The sequence below is a fragment of the Lathamus discolor genome, chromosome 6, assembly GCF_037157495.1.
Source record: "Lathamus discolor isolate bLatDis1 chromosome 6, bLatDis1.hap1, whole genome shotgun sequence".
Taxonomy (NCBI): domain Eukaryota; kingdom Metazoa; phylum Chordata; class Aves; order Psittaciformes; family Psittacidae; genus Lathamus; species Lathamus discolor.
In genome coordinates this window covers 11,548,782-11,565,849 of record NC_088889.1, presented here as the reverse complement: position 1 = coordinate 11,565,849, position 17,068 = coordinate 11,548,782, and the positions used below count along the sequence as shown (strand labels likewise).

Below are 17,068 nucleotides of genomic sequence, written 5' to 3'. Positions count from 1 at the left end.
GGCACGCAGTGCTTCAGGAGGCCATGGTGCCATACCCCATGTTCTCCACCTGGCCTGGAGAGGGGCAGCCTGGCTGCAAGGGAGGGGGCTTTGTGGGGCTAGCAGCCCCCCAGCTACCCCAACCACAGGCAGTGGCAAATGGGGTGCTCCCTTTCTGCGCCAAGCTGTCACCTAGGACCATAGGTCAAAGCGGGGTGGCACTCCTGCAGCACCAGTCCCTGACGCAGTTGGTTACCCTGGGCAGGCAGCACTGGCGGCTGCGGGCTGTGGCCAGCACAGCTCGGTGCTGCTCGTTGAGCAGAGCAGAGCCCCCACACTGTACAGATGCAGGTACCCCACTGCTGCAGTGCCCAGCCTGACCTCACTCAGCACTGCTGGGCGTGCAGAACACAGGCAGCACAGGGCCCTTTTGTGCAGAGAAGCAGCACTGTGCACGGACGGGCATGCCTGCTGCCAGGTAGAACCCTCCAGATCAACCAACATGCCCATGCCATCGTAGTAAAACATTTATTTGTTCAGGTGATAAAAGCTACCATGTTTACAGTTTGTGAACTCACCATTGGCGACATTTAACATGACTCAGGACTGCAGCTGTTGCCACCAGACTTTTCATCGTAATTTTTAAGTTTTATAAAAACCTTGGACACCAGAAAAAAAGGTATTTAGACTTAATTTGGTAGATGGGAGATGGGCAATCTGTGAAAGGGGGAAGACAGTTTATCGGACACAGCCAACCTCGATGGCCTCTTGGCTTTGGCTGCAGCTTCAAGTAAAGGTTTCAGTAGGGTGAGCATGGTGCAACGCATTAATCTTCAGTGAGTTGGAATCGTATTGTTTTCTGCCGAGTAAGAACATCAGTTGCAACGTTTTCAGGGAGCAGAGGAGGGCAGGCATCCTGCAGATCAGCCCCGGCTTCTGTGCAAAGAGACAAAACAGAGAAAGTGAGGGGACAAGGAGCAGGATCTGGCCTTTTGCTGCAGCCGAAGCTGACCTGCCATAGGGAGGCACTCAGCGGGGCCAGCCTGATCAAGGCACTGCATCAACAGCAGCAGGCAGGGAGCAGGCAGCAGAGCCTGCCCTCAGCCCTGCACCCACTCCTTGGGTGCCAGCAGCACTGTGGGACTGGGGCACAGCAGGCAGAGCATGGCAGCTAACAAGAGAAAGGGTTAATGGCAGCTGGCATCCCCAGCCCAGCTCAGCCAGCTTCCACACCAGCTGGACGTGCTGGTGCTGCTGCTAAGGGGAAAACCAAACTAACAAAAAATCTTCCCAAACCCCAAAACAGAATCAGTAAAGCCCATTGTTCCAGAATCAAAAGAAATTTATGGTTTCTATATTTGCTTCCACCTTCATTGAGGCCAAGCTTTTCTCCATGGCAGGGATTTCAACCCTGCGTGGTTTCAGAGATTCGCACAGAAGTGAAAAAACACCAGCACAGAGCAATGGCTGGGCACGAATCCAGCACTTGCCTTCATGAGGTGCACATGCGAGAGAACAGGTCACTGTGTTGAGAATGTGCAGATTTTTCATGGTCCTGCTCTGAGGACCCACATCATTTGCATGAACCCATGGCAGTGTGGACAGCAGGACTGCTGCAAGAGAAGCACGGTCCCACCATGCCTGGCCTCTCTCCCTGCCACCCCGGCACCACTTCACTTACCTTAGCGAATGCAAAACTGCAGCTGCAGTACATAAATGCAAACTAAACACCACGTTCTAAATTCATCCTTGCTTGCTGGGGGTTGCAGCTCCCAGCTGCCTACAGACCATCCGTGTGAAGCCAAGGCCAGCTCTGGTGGGGTTCCCTGTGTGACCACATCATGGTGCTGCCTTCTGCCACCCCCCCAAGACCCGGGACCAGAGCCCTTAATGGTTTTCCTCATCTGCCCCTCCCCGTGCAAGTGTCCCCTGCAAAGAAGACTACACAGCTGGCACACAAAACACGGTGGGCACCTCTAGAGAGGCAGTCTGGCACTCACATGTAAAACTGGCAGCCCAGGAGGAAAAGCAGCTCAGCCCCAAGCTAGGCACACCAACTTGGTATCTACTTCCAGATTTATGACAGGAATGCTTTCTGAAGTGCGACGTTTGAAACAACCTGAGGTGATGCAGCTTGCTCCAGAACAACAAAACCAGAAGCTTGTTCTGTTCATATTCATACAGTTTCCAACGTGGGACCTCTCAGCAGCCAGTGATGTGCCGTGTTTGCTTTTTTCCCTTTTTAGTTTCCTTCCTTCCCAGCTAAGCTTCCTTCTTTGTACAGCAGCAACCTTCACACCCAACTTTGTGAATAAATCAATTATATTAAAAGTCTACAGTCAGCAAGACCCGTACAATTTGCCTTTTCTTGGCATGTATTACTGATGACAGGGCACTAGTGCCTTAACCCTTCAGTCCCACTAACCTGCGCACTTTTATTCATGGACATCTGTACTGGTGTGAAAGCATGACTACAGCCCTGTTCAAACAGTAAAAGTCACCGTAGGCCATGTGTATTCTCATTTAGAGAGCTGATTTAATCTGATACTCAATGCCTAATGCAAGATACCTGCCAGCAGCCTGCACAGAAGGGAAGGCAGCACTGCTGCCCATGAGGGGTGGGCCAGGGCCAGCCAGATCCTTGGTGGGTGCCTGATGCCCAAAAGAGACAATTCAGCTCTGAGGCGGACGGCGGCAGCAGGGTGTAGCACTACAGAAGGACCCGCAGAAGTAATGGGCACCTTGTTCCTGGAAGCCCCGGCTGGCCAGAGATGCTGCGGTGCATTAACTTACCCAGCACAGGCTAGATCTGGCAGCATAGGCTCTGGCACCAAGTCCAGACACCCCAACACACAGCAAGGCATGCAGAAACATGTTCACAAATGGAGAATATGGGATACATGTTTTCTGTAAACAGCACCCTTTTGACCTTGCCATGGTTTGCTTCTTTTAAACCAGAACTTTGACCAACGTTAAAATTACCATGTTACCAGGGGAAAGGCACTGTGTGATTTCGTGGCTGTTGTTACTGCTGCTTTAGGAGAGCACTAGCAAACCCCTGGTTGCGAGCAGCACCCTGGAACAGGACAGTAAATGTTCTTAAGCTATTGCAGTGCTGACATGATGCCACTCTGCAAGCAGTACCTCCAAGACTCCAGCTTCTCTCCATTAATAGGAAGAGAAGCAACAGTAAATGATAGCAACTGTGACCATTACTACTTCTGGTTCCCTCAATTACTGGGGAAGCAACACACTTCCTCTCCGTGCAGAGTGCTTGCTGTAGCTCTGGGTACAGTTCCGCAGTGGCAAAATAAGGGCTGTGCTGCACCTTCATGAGGGCACATGCACAGCAAGCGCTAGCTGTGTCAGGACTGTCAGCTGTCAGGGCTGTTTCCACCGGCATGGAATGCCCAATGCCAGCATCCACCTGGCTCAGCAACCATGCTAAGAAGTTACCATGAGACACTTTGTGCAGTCCCAAAGCAGTGACCAGCAGCGGGGCTTTCATGGTCTCCAGGAGGCAAGAGCATCCCAGTGCTGCTGGCAGTAAGGTGCCAGCCTCCAGCAGCTTTGCAGGGGTAAGACAACCTCAGCAGGCCCCCTTGGGCAGCCAGTGTGCCCAGCAGCAGCCACCCCATGTGGGTTGCAAGTCCCTTCACAGCCTGGGCTGCCTGTCCCCAGGAGCTGTGTCCTCTCTCCCAGGCACCGGACACATGGCTGTTACTTTCCAGTTCACTCTTCCTTACAATGGGGCTGTCTGGGTGCACGGGGAGGGCCGTCAAACACACGGAACACACTGGAAGAAATAAAGCCACATTGGCACCCAGAGCGGAGCAGTACCATATATTCACTGTAAAGAACATGCCCAGAACACAAGCTGAAAGGCAGCACAGAAAACAACTAACACAGCAAACGTTTAATCTGCCAAAGCCCTGCTTCTCCAACCAGACATTGTTTGTACCAGCCCTCTTTAACACAACACGTATGCTCCAAGAAAAGGTTTAGGAATGTGCCAGCAAATTTAACAAGAATAAACAAATTTCTGAAGTCATTTCTCCTCCTCCAGTGCTTGTCCAAAAAGACACCATCTCATGGCTAAAACCTGGGTTTCTCTATTCTTGAGAAGCCTCTCAAGGAGCAGACCCACAGGTGGGTGATGCTCCAGGGCAGGTTTGCATCTGCTGGAACAAGTCTTTGCTGCCTGGGGTGAAGCTGGGGTTGCAGCACTGGGCTAGCATCCCCTGGCACCCCAGAACTGCCCTACATGTCAGCACCCCCATGATCCACAACGGGGAACGCCCTGTTGGGGTTTACCGATATCCTCTGTTCTGAAGCATTAGGAAATGTTGCAGTACTGCACTCTGACAAAAGACATACCAATGTTATTCTGATCAAGGAGTTTCTCAGCACTTTTTCTGCCTCAAACTGTTGGCAACCTCTGGTTTTGCAGAACAGAAAGGACAGAGAATTTCCTCCTTCATAAGGCTTTTCCACGCTCTGAATAAAACAAAACATCCTGCTGCACAGTTACTCCAGTGGAAATGGCAGATTTTACACCCAGTGCATTCCCAAGGGACACCCCTCTCTGCCAAAGAAGTGAAAGCTGCACAAGATGAACCCCCAGCTACCCAGGTCTAACCATTTATACACTATTAGCAGAGAATTAGATCAAATGCAGGGACATATGGTCCTTCTAAGCTGCTTATACATATGCACTGTGGACAAAACACTCAGCTTCAGTGTTTAGAAAATTATTAGAGTAAAAAACTCAAAAATATAAAAATAAACCTCCCTAAACCACAAGAAGCTATTAATATTTTAGCACTTTCACAGAACATTAGACACATTTACGTCCAATTACGACATATAAAGCATTTTCACTGGGTGTTTTTAAAATGCACAATTAAATACCTCAGCAGAAAACCTTTGAAGCTATCTCCATACCCAAGTGCTGGTGCTGTCTGCAGAGAGCAGCTCCTCGCTGGGCCATGAGAGCACTTGCTTTTACCATGTTTGACAGTGCCTTTGGCATCAGACTACTGGAGGTTGGACAAATACTCACTGCCTCTGACAGTGTACTATTCTAATAGCTAGCTTCTGTGCACACAGCCCCTTGAGAAGAATGTGGTCTTCCAGAGAAATCTAGGGAGGGATTTTTTTGGGGGTGGCTGAGGTTTTTTTGTTACTTTTGTAGTAGGAAGTGGGCATTCTAATTTTGGGGCTTCGTTTCCTTTTTGGTCTCTGCATTTCCCAAGGGAAGTTAAAAGGGCTTTCTAAAAAAGAAACAGCCTCTTCTGTTTATGTCCTTTGCACCACTCCCACCCAGACTCCGTTTTTCCACACTGGGCAGTAAAATCACAGAGAGCAACCCACGATGGCTGAGAGGAAGAAGGGTCACCTTGAGCTTCAGGGCCTCAGAGATCAGAGGCCTGCCAGATGTCCCCAGCCATAAGACATCCCCATCCACAACTGCTCTCGACCTGGCCTTCTGCCCTGGTTAGAACCAGGGCATCTTCAGGCATCTGCTTGGGTTACATTGCCCTCAAGAGCAAGCACACAGGGTGTAAAATTTAACTATTTTATCACTTTAATGGCCACAATGCCCCAGTCAAACCTGTTATTTGGCATTTGAGAATGCACTAATGTTGCAGAGTTAAACTGTCTCTAATTTAAACACGATGACCACATGAGTTTAATTAATATGAATGGTAGACTTTTCTTTAGAACAAGCAGAGCAGAACCCCTCACACATGGGGGTTTTCAATTGCTATCACCTATTGCCAGATGTTTATGTCTATCCCACAGGCACTGCAATCAAACAGCAGGCTGAAGATGAGACCATCTTCCAGTCCCATTATGCATGGGGATTAAAGAGAACTGGAACAAACCATAGAGTTTACAAGAAATATGCCCCAAAAGTCTACAAAAGACAGAAATTACCATTATCATCCTCATCAATCACCACTGTGAATCACTGAGCGGCTACGAACCTGTCTACTGCAGCCCTGCCCTGCAGCTCTGGAGTGACCCACCAGCCCTACTCGCTGCCCCTGCTTGGCTCCCTGTCCAGCACCCCGAGGTGCCAGCACTCTGCCTGGTGTCCCCGTCACATCTCCTGTCCCAGAGGAGTATTGCGGGACTGCCGCGGTGCCCATGCCACAGGGCTGCTCCCACACTTCCCGCAGGCTCCCCTTGCCAGTGTTTCACGCCTCATGCCCCTGTGCTGACGGGAAGGAACAACCTTCACTGCACTGATTGCCAGAGCAGGGACCAGGTCTGAAAACGGAACAGCAAACCACGTCAGGCATGAGTTGGGCACAGCATCCCTGGTGCTGAACACAATGTGTTTTTCCAGCATTGGCACTAGGCAAAGCCATTGTGGCAGCAGGACCAGGCTCTCAGATGGGGCTGAGAAGGGTGTGCAGTGAGTGGCTGGTCACCACTGCCGGACGCAGCACCACAGGATGAGGGTGCTCAGGGTCTACAGGTCAGGCACCGTCTTGGGGAGGTCCAGTGGCAGAGTCCTGCTGCTCCACCAGCACCCAGCCCCTGCAAGCCAGACCCCAACAGGAGGAGAGGGACCCCGGCACCCTCCTCCTGCTCCTCCTGGCCCCACAGTGGGACTCACTGAGCGGCACCCGCAGGCCCCAGCACGGCTCCAGGGTGGCAGTTACCGCGAGGCTGGCTGGTGTACGGAGTGAATAGTTTATTTTACACAACATAACAACACAGCGTTGCCGTTCTTGTACAGCATCTGCCTAAAAACAAAGGCAACACCATTGTCACGGAAAAGAAATATACAGGCTGACCGTTTTAAAAAATATCATTTTACTGATTGATCCAGAAGTGGTTATTTGTTAGCTTGGAGGAAATTTAATTTCCTTTATAAAAGGCTTTTTCTGTGAAAACTCTCTCTTTTTTTTTTCTGCTACTGCAGAACCAGGAAGCCAGTCCTAGAGTAGGGAAGGCACTGGTGCTGTTTCATGCTTTTTTTTCACCCCTTAATCCTTTTTTTACTCTTTTTTTTTTAGTTTTATTTTTTTTACCTCTGAATGTTGCCTTCGGTTTTGATATTAAATAAAACCAAATGAAAGCTAAATAAACCCCTGTGTGAACTGGGTGGCTTATACAGAACCCCGCAAGAACAAGCCATTAATCAGCGAGACAGCAGTGGACTTCCAAATCCAATTCCCCGGAAGAGGGAGATTCACACAACGTTTGGCGCTTTTTCATTGAAATAAAAACTAAAATAAAAAAAAAGAAAAATAAAGAAAAAAAAAAAGGCAGGTCACACAGTGCTTTCCAATATCCACTCAGAACTGGAGAAAGTTGCTTTTCCACTATTCACATCAGAGCTGTCCGACTGGACTAACATCCCATTCATGGACATGCTCCTTTTGGACCGCAGTCCGCCTGCGCCCCACGCGCTGCCGGGGCAGCGGGACTCCATCAGCTCGCCGCCCAGGGAGAACCTGCGCTTGGCTCGGGATGCGTCAGCTGGCAAAGTGAGGAACTTACTTGGCTTTGATTGTGCTCTTTTGTACGTGGGGGCCCCTTTGACAGAGTCAGGGGGACGGCTAGCTAACTGCAGGGCAGTGGAGTTATTTCTGTTAGTGTTCTGGGACTCGATACTGCTGACAGCTTCACTCTGCGGCTCGCTGCTTGGCTTTGGCCCCGACTTTCGCTTCTGCTTCTGGGAGACAGAAGTGCTGGAAGTCCAGGTGGGAGGCAAAGCGGAGGTAGTAGTGGCCGAGTCCTGGCTGGAGCCAGTCTCTGGCGACTGCGTCATGCCGTCGCTAGCAGCCTTGCAGCACTGGATGCCCTCTTCATGCCCAACAGCCTGCTTGGACATTGACTGCGACAGCACCCCGCTGCAGCCCTGGATCTGAGCCCCGTTCGTCTGTGAGTACACGTTGCTGACCTTGGTGGCCTTCTGCTGCCCATTGTTGTTACACACCTTGTAGCGGATCATGAGGATGATGATAAACACGAGCACAGAGGCCACAATGATCCCACCAATGATGATAATCATGGTCCCACCCAGGAACTGGGACTGCATGAAGTGGCAGCGCACATAATCCTGCTCAGTGGTGAACTGCGTGCAGCCCACCACCCTGGTGGCAGTGAGCGAGGTGATCCCGTCGTCGTAGATCGCCAGAACGCACAGGTCATACACAGTCCCAGCGGCCAGGTTGTTGACCAGGAAGGTTTTGCTTGTGGGAGGTATCATTCTGAGGGAGAAGGAAACTAGTGTGAATGAACCCAGAAAACCCACAGGCACCTCCCCGTTGTGTGCTGCACTCCCTGGCAGCAGTGAGCACCACCAAGTAGCCTGCCAAGAGAGTGACCATGTAAAAAACATAAAAGAAATTGCCAAGCAAAGACAGTTTTGACCAGTGACTGTGACACCCGGTAGCACAGAGCCCCTCTGAACTCAGCTAACACACCAGCATGGACACTTCCTGAAAATGCTACGAGGAATGCATTTCCAGACACCTTTCTCCCTGTGTTTTCATAAAGCTGAGAGTGTTATTATCCATTTAACTCATCTAAACTTCACAACCTTTCTGCCAATCACATTAGTTCAGAGGATTAGAGATCCATTTACATTATCTAAAAATAACACCATTCAGGGTAATTTCCCTATTTGGGATGAGTCTTTCCTGCAGCTCTCAGCATCTGCTCCACAGGCAGAGCTCTGCGTGGGAGCCTGCTGCTCCAGTGGAGAGGCTGCCTGGAGCCAGGGGCAGCACATCAGCCCTGAGCAGCCTGGTAGTGCCAAGCACAGCAGGGCTGGGGCTGCCTTACCTGTAAACAAGGGAGTCATCGTAAGTACCATTGTACTGGATCTGGAACATACGTATCCCAGGTATATTCCTCTGAAAATTGAATTTCAGCAGAGCAGTAGAAGATGTTGCTTCCGCAATGACCACCTTCTTATCTTGGCTGACTTTAGTATCCCCATTGCTACTGCTCGCGTTGGAGCCTGACTTGGTGGAAGTAGAGATATCCGAGGAGCCAGGGTCAGGCTCGTGGATGTGGTTTGTGCTGTTCAGCAAGTGGGGGAGTTTGATTATGTGCAGGTCCACTGTCTGCGTGGCCTCCCCAGCTGGATTGGAAGCAATGCAGGTGAAGGAGCCTGTATCCTTCACCGTTGTTATCAGGATGTCAAGTGTCCCGTTGTCATACACCACGGACCTCGTTGCATTTGAAATCAGTTTGCCCTCAGGTGAAATCCAATGAATTGCTGGTTCAGGGTCCCCCCGGGCCTTACACCTCAATGCTGCCCGCTGGCCCTCCAGCACCCGCAGCTCATGGGTGTGCCGGGTGATGAGAGGAGGCTCACACAGGAACTCCTCCTCAGGGATTGACCAGAAGTACCGGCCGGACAAGAGCGTGGGAGAAGCACAAGTCTCCAGGTCATCCTCCCTTGAAAGACGCCTCAGCCACAAAAGTTCACAGTTGCAATGCAAAGGGTTCCCACCAAAGCTCAACGCAAAAGTCGAAGGGCTGATAATTCCTGAGGTTGCTAGTACTTGAGCTCGCTGAAAGAGAGGATCAGGCGGTAGCTTCTGCAGTTTGTTAGACGTGACATCCAACCTGGTCATCTTGTGCAGGTGGGAGAAGGTCCCCTTGGGAATATGGTCAATCATGTTATGGTCTAGACTGAGAGTGTGCAAACTAACCATCTTCTCCACAGCATCCCAGGGGATGGTTTCCAGGTTGTTGTAAGACAAATCCAATTCCTCAAGAGCTAAAACATCATCAAAAGCTGTAGAAGAAATTAAAGTCAGCTGGTTGTTGTTAAGTATCAAGTGGTGAAGATTGGAGAGTCCACTGAACATGTCATTTGTGATCTTAGTCAATCGGTTGCTGTTCAAATGCAAAGCCCGCAAATTGCGCAAGTCAGCAAATGCGTGAGGTGTAATAAAACTGATTGTATTCCTGGACAGCGTCAGGTCCACCAGGCTGGTCATATTGGCAAAGTCTTTCCTTTTAATGTTTGTAACAAAGTTGTCTGCCAGCCGTAACTCCACGGTCCTCCTGTCAATATTGGGAGGAACAAATAAGAGCCCTTTCTTGGCACAAAGGGTGGCAAGGTTCGGAGACAAAATCTGACAGACACAGCGCTTTGGGCAGATCTGAGCTCTCACCGCTATGCCAATGAACAGCAGAAACAAAAGCAGTTTTTCCATTGTAGATCAGGTTCAAGAGCCTGTAAGGGAGAGCAAACGTTTGTTAGTCTCCGCAAGATGAGCGAATGACATTATAAAAAAGCAAAGACAAGCTGTATGTGGTTAAATCACGAAGCCGAGGTTCATGTAATGGTGTGTCATCCTTATGTTGTTACCTGATGTCTTTATCACTCTCTATATCCTGACACAAGAGCTGCGATACCACGTTCCAGAAGAACATTGAGAGACAGGTATCTTTGCATACACACATATATAACCACAGACATCCAGACACCTATATACCAATGGTGTCAGCAGTGCCCTCTGGGACCTGCTGCTAGAGCTCAGCCCTGCTGTGCAAGGTACCTCCACGCCAGGCACTCCACTTTCAGACAGAAGCTTCCGACCTCTCTGCTTGGAGTTACATTGCCATAATGCCCTTTATGTACTGAAAATAAGAGGTATTTCATGTGCACTTCACTTGCTAGGCTAAAACTCTCAGCAGCCTTTAAATCATGGCAATTCAATGAGTTTACAGACATCTCCACCAAACAGCTAAATTCTTAATGCTATTTTCAGAATAAACTTGAAAGGAGCTAATTTTGTGTTATTCCAGACCCAAAAATGCAAATAAAACAATTAAAAAAAACACCCAACAAAAAATTCACCCCCCCAAAAAAAGAAAAAAACCCCAAAACAAAAAAAAAAAAAAACAAGAAAAGCCCCCCACAACAACAAGAGTCTAAATAAAAATGGAACATGAGCTAATTTTAGATCATCGCTGTTTTCCCAGCTCCCACAACCAGCAGCGCTGAACTCTTCTCCCAGAAAACCTGACAGTTCACTTAGCCTTATCTCATACCCTGCCAGATCCAGGATCTTCAGACTATGGAAACAAGGAAGAAAACAACAGTGCCCACACCAGCTAAATGAAATCATCCATCATGACCGTGCCAAAAGCTTGGCGAGCGCAGCGGTGCTGGTTTCTGCACCACCATGCGTCAGCATCCCCCATCGCACAGTCAGGCAGGGAGAAGGCGTCCACTCCTCCATGGAACAGGAGGGCTGGAAGGAGCATGGTTCTGCAGAGGAAGGGAAACCTATGTGTCTGAGAAGAAACTTGTGCAGTTGTAAGCAATGGAGCACAGAGGGACTCACATTGGAGATGAAGCTCCCTTCAGGACTCATAAAATTATACATGTACAGATAGGATTACTCAGATGCATTATCAACCCAGAAATGTACTAATGAAGCTCATCTAAAATAAAATTAACTTTCACAACTAGCCATTAGCAAGAGTCTTGAATCGTCACAAATATTTAAAGACATTTAATGTCAGAACAGCAATTACTGTTCCTATTGTCCAGTCCATCCATAGTCCATCACCAGTGCCATGCAAACTAAAGAGGAGCTATCAAGTTGCAAAAAAGATGAGTGAAATCACTAGCCTCTAAACCCTGCTCTTTAGTACTATTTATTTTTTTCCTGGTATTTCTGGGGACTGCTGGTTTTCATGACTACTGGCTTCAATCCTTGAATGGCCACTGGAAAAAACCCTCAAGTATTCTACAGCACTCATCAACTGAGTACGCTCCTGCAGCATGGCCTACCACTACTGTAGTTCTGGGAACCATTACCATAGCCATTACCATTACTCCTACCATTAATTCTGGCAGAAAACTGTTTTGTAGGTTCAGTTTTGTCCAGCCTGTGCCAGCACTGCAGGTCGGGGTGGTTCTACAGGTGAAATGGAGAAGAATGGTGATGCTGAGATTCACATGGACTCAGCAGCTCAGGGCATCCACAGCATGACTGCCAGGGTCCCCAGGCAGCCTTGGCTGGGGACACTATGCTCATTTAGATTTACTAACTCAATAATGCTAATTTAGACTTGTAGGTGTGATTAAAGTAATATGCTTGGATTCAAGTTCATCTGAGGAACTATACAAGATTAAAACCAAATCAGTGAGGTGAATTTACACTTTGGAAATATTGTTACAAGATGAAACAGAGAGGTAAGGAGACGCAGACTTAAACAACAGCTGGAATGACAAGGTTATGACAAGGTTACCCACCAGTGGACATGGGTTTTTTTGATTTCAGGAGAGCTTTTGATACTGTTTCTGACACTATCCTCTGGACAAAATGCCCAGCACATGGCAAGAGCTGGACACAATGCAAGAGGTGAACACTGGGCTGAAGGGTTGGGCTTTAAGGGCTGTAACAAATGGGTGAGATCCTGCTGGTGGCCAGCCACTAGCTATGCCCCCAGGACTCATGTTTAGGTTTAGGGCCAGTCCTGTCCAGTATTTCTACCAGTGACCTGGACAGGGAGGTGAGCACACACCACATAACCCTGCCAATGACACTAAATTAGGAGCTCCTCAAGGGTACTTATGGAGAGGTCTTGGTGGATCAGAGCACTAGCAACCACCAGCCCCATCAGTTGTAATGGGAAGATTCATCACCTGGGACCCAATCTGTCTGCCAGTATACCTCAGCTCTCCTGCACATCTGCCAGTGGCTGCTGGCACAATGATGGGCCCCTTGGCAGCCTGACCTGGGGAGGGAGGACTGACCCCATGCCATGGGGACAGGACTGTGCCAGCACCCACAGGACTTTTAAAATACCACCAGGTCCATCAGCTCTCTCATACTGCAGCTTGGGAGACTGCTGGGGGGGAAATGAGGAGGGCAGAGGAAAGCAGGCACAACATTTCTCTTGGACCATGTACAAGCCCTGCATGGGAGCTGGTCTCCACATTGAGCTGTCTTAACCAAAGCCAGAGGTGCCTGTGGGCTCCCACTGCTGCCCAGCGTCCAGCTGTTCCTGGTAAATAGTTTGTTAACCAACCTTATCAGGTTGTTCTTTTAAGTGTCACATAAGTTGTCATAGAATCATAGAATACTAGGTTGGAAAGGACCTCAAAAATCACCTCGTCCAACCTAGACTATATGTCCTAGCCCCCTGGCCAGCTGAATCTTGAAAGTGTCCAACACTGGGGAATCCACCACTTCCCTGTGGAGATTATTCCAACGGCTGATTGTTCTCATTGGGAAAAATTTTCCTCTTGTGTCCATTTGGAATGTCCCCAGGAGTAACTTGTGCCCATCACCCCATGTCTGTTCTATTTGATGCCTTGTAAAAAGGGAGTCTCTGTCTTCTTTATAGCCACTCTTCAAATACTGGAATATGGTGATAAGAAATGTGAACAAAGCTTAAAAAAAGTTGTGTGTTTGCATAAATGCTCACAAGTGCTCCAAGATCTGTATGTCATGCAAAGATGTACTGACACTTGCAGCTGAATCTGTACTGGACACTTCAATTGATAGAAACAGCAAAACCACACATGGATCTCAATGACTGGGCCCAGCCTGCGTGCCCCCACTGTGTAGGGACAGGGACAGCCCATCCTCCCCAGGCTGGACATCGATCCTCTCCACAGGGGAAGCAGAAACATTTCACCACCTTGCTGAAAGAAGGCAGAATATTTGCCTGTGGGTATGCTCAGTGTAGTGCCGTCTCATGGCTACGGCCCACAACTGAGATACTCTAGAAGACAGCAGGAACTGCAGGATCTAGTGGTTTAGAACAGCTGCCATAGAAGACATGACTTTTGAAAGTCAGCCAGGCCATGCATCCTCTCCTGTCCCAGCACACATCATCCTGCACACAGATAACTTGCAGTGACAACAGCATTGACACAGCTTAAAGCTCATTGTAGAAAACACCTTTTTGACATAGCAAAGAGTTATCTGATTATCATTACTTAAAAAATAAAAAAGAAAGCATATTATTACCATCAAGCAGAGATATGCTAGTATCCTAGGAAGGTGCACATTGCTTTCATTTACTACTTGGTGTCTGCAAAAAGATGGGGATAGCCAAGCTCCTACAGTGGCATTTGTGATACACACACACAAAAAAAGCTCTCATATACCAATTATAAATCAATTTTGTTGCTACATTTAATAATTTGAGTTATTCAATCTATCTATAAAAACCAACTACAAATCACAGTGGGCTGCATGGCTCATTGCCATACAGATGGGAAAACTGTGTCTCTGAAGAGCAAAGGTCCCCATCAGCCTCTGGCGCATGGTGCCTTTGGGACTGGGGCCTGCTGCTTCTCCTACTGATTTGAAATGGCTAAGCTAGGGCACTGTCCCCAGACTGTAGTCTCTGTTCCAGAGCAGAGGAAGTCCTTCCCCTTATTCACTTTTCACAGCTACATAGTGGGTCTGACACCGGTTCAGCAGAGCAGGACTCTTCTTTCCTGTCAGCCCCATTCCCACCTTAGCCATGCCCCCAGTGTGGACTTTGGTCTCCAGATGCCCCAAGTCCCTTTGGCTGTAAACCAGCCATCCCAGCACAGAGGAGGTACCTCGGGCTCATCTGGGCCAAAGCCCGTGCTATGCCCAGGGCACTGTGCCTGTGGGGGAGAGGCTGTGCCTGTGCACACCTCGAAGGTACCTCATCAGCAGCAGGGTAGGAAAATAAATGACCACCTACTGGTTCTTGCATCAAATTGAGGTCATGTAAAGGGCTAATGAATTTGAAATTTCTGCCTGGAATTGATCCAAGAGACATGAGAATGAAATGTCACGATGTACGCCAAGCTGATTTTGCTTCTCTTTCCTGATGTGCTGCTTGCTTTTTGGCTTTTTGCCCCATCTTCTTTGGGAGAAATGGGTTTTCTGATACTTAGTACAGCGTCTGCTGACATGTCCAGGGCTACAAAGGGCAATTTACATATTGTGAAGTACATAACATACGGAAGCAGCGGGATCCAGGAGACAGTAATTAATTAGCAAACGATTTCCACTGCATCCCATCCAGTTCAGATGGTAGGTGCTACATAGAGTCAATGTGCCGGGTAAACCCAATACAGCACTCTGGTAGTTGTTCAGAACCAGCTGCTAGTACAGTGCTTGGCTCAGACATAATCTGTCATCACTGAGGTCATGACAGAAGCTATTGACTCTCTTTCCTAACCCTCCAGGCCTCAGCAGAAGAGGTGATTTTAAGGTCTTTGCAAATGCAATTTTGTGGTGGGGAAAAAAAAAAAAGAGGTCTAGAAGCTAATGATGTTCACCTGCTGGGAATGAAGGATGGGGAAATAGCTGGCACCAGTCACCAAAAGCATCCTGCCGCCATGCTAAAATGGGCGCATAGAAATGAAGATGCTGTGATATATGGTATACCAGGTGCTAAAACTACTTAAGTAGAGAACAAGGAGCTTCAATTTCACAAAGGTCAATGGTTTGTAAGCACACCGGAGTGTTTTGCTGAATTGGAAACACAGTGCCTAAGAAAACAGAAACACTCAGAACAAAGAACCTCCCACAGAGGTTTCCCCAGGGGCTCCGCTGGCTTCAGCTGCTGCATGGACCATGACCAGGGGCCAGAACCACAGACCAGGACCATGGTCTCTCATCCCAGCGGTATGCACTACATGCTCCACCAGAGGCAAAGCCCTCGCGCACTGCTGAGGGGTAACATCTGAAACAGGCAGTAAGGAGCCCTCAGCTGCAAGGCAGCTTCTGATGTCCAGCCTGCCTATTAGCACTGCAGGGAGGATGTGCTGCTTTGGTGCTTTGACACTTGCATCACTTGCTGCAGGACGGAGCAGGGGAATCACCATGTGGAGACAAGCTATGAAGGAAATAGTGTAGCCCAGTCTTTGTTAAAGGGCTTCAAACACTGCAACAAATACAGTTGCACCCCACCTAACGCCCGGGAATTTTAAAAACTAGAGGACATCAAAACCTGCTTGCTCCAGGACCTCCTTCGGCATGCCTGATACTGCAGCAGAGGTGGTCAGGTGTGCTCCAAGGTGATGGCCCCCTGTAAATACTGAGGAACAGTGCTGGAGGCTGGCTGGCTAATGAGCTGTTTCACATAGCTGTTCTCATTTCCCTCCAGCCTTAAAGCTGCAAATGACACGTATGCAAAGCAGCGCATTCTGGGAGGCAATTTTTCTCCCCGTAACAAGGCGAGATTAAAGTGAACAATAACAATTATTTTAATTAAAGAGATTTCTAGAGAAAGCAGAACCGGTATCAGTAAGCCCTAGACTGTGCCGCGTGCCTGCCTGGCTACCTAAGAGCAAAGATTCCACCGTTTTACCAGTTGCAACAGGGTAATGGTGTTGAAAATAAAGGGCGAGGCAGACACTGCCCAAGAGCTCGTGGGGGTCTGCACCCCTTCCCCAGGGGGTGCAGAATGGCAGGGCACAAGCCAGATAGCTGCGATAATGGAACAGTCATTATAGCAGGACAAAATGCCCACCCTAACAGTATATTAACTTCTTAATTCCTTTATTAATTGATTAACCATTTACTAAATTGGCACAGTTAAGTTTCTGAAGAAGAGTGCAAATATTAAACTGCTAGAAAAAATATTGGCTGCTGCACAATACCAACAATAGGATGTGCTACCAGTACTCTTCAAGCATTGCATGGGGAGTCCTGGTACTGTGGAGACCTTCCACCTCCCCTGCCCCCAGGCTCCCTCCCCACAGCTATCCAGAGGGAAGGTCTGCACTAGGAACTGCTAGGCATGAGAACAGTAAGCAGTAATTACATTATCCAGGGTACTGAGTATAGTAGCAGAAACTATACAGAGTAGCATCGAACTACTACATAGTAGCATACACTGAAACAAATGCATGAAACCCCAACAATCTCCAAGTGATTAATGCTTTGGTTCACAACACACTGGGTTTGTATTCTCCTGTGCAGAGTAAGCCTTTCCCTGAAGGAAGGAGTGATTATGCAAACTATCAGGGAGTCCTTCACTCAAGCAGTACCCATGTCACTAAAGACACTTTGTAAGAAAAACCTGTATCTTGAGAACGTTTGTCTGTCTGGTTATAGATAGGCAGCGACGAACAGCTGATCATACAGCATAT

The 17,068-nt window shown here is 48.6% G+C and overlaps 1 protein-coding gene across 6 annotated transcripts in view; it reads right to left on the bottom strand.

The window, feature by feature from the left end:
* Positions 1 to 491: 491 nt before the first annotated feature.
* LRFN5 (leucine rich repeat and fibronectin type III domain containing 5) overlaps positions 492 to 17,068 on the bottom strand; it is a 53,104-nt gene continuing 36,527 nt past the window's right edge. For 3 of the 6 annotated variants that reach the window (XM_065685320.1, XM_065685321.1, XM_065685319.1), the window contains exons 2-3: positions 8,788 to 10,195; positions 6,666 to 8,210 (exon numbers count right to left, since the gene is read on the bottom strand). In XM_065685320.1, coding sequence (XP_065541392.1) covers positions 7,268 to 8,210; positions 8,788 to 10,175 — 2,331 coding nt within the window. In that variant the 5' untranslated portion in view covers positions 10,176 to 10,195 and the 3' untranslated portion in view covers positions 6,666 to 7,267. Of the gene's footprint in view, positions 916 to 6,665; positions 8,211 to 8,787; positions 10,196 to 17,068 lie in introns of those variants that run through there. The other 3 variants (XM_065685322.1, XM_065685324.1, XM_065685323.1) reach the window with 3 other exon arrangements.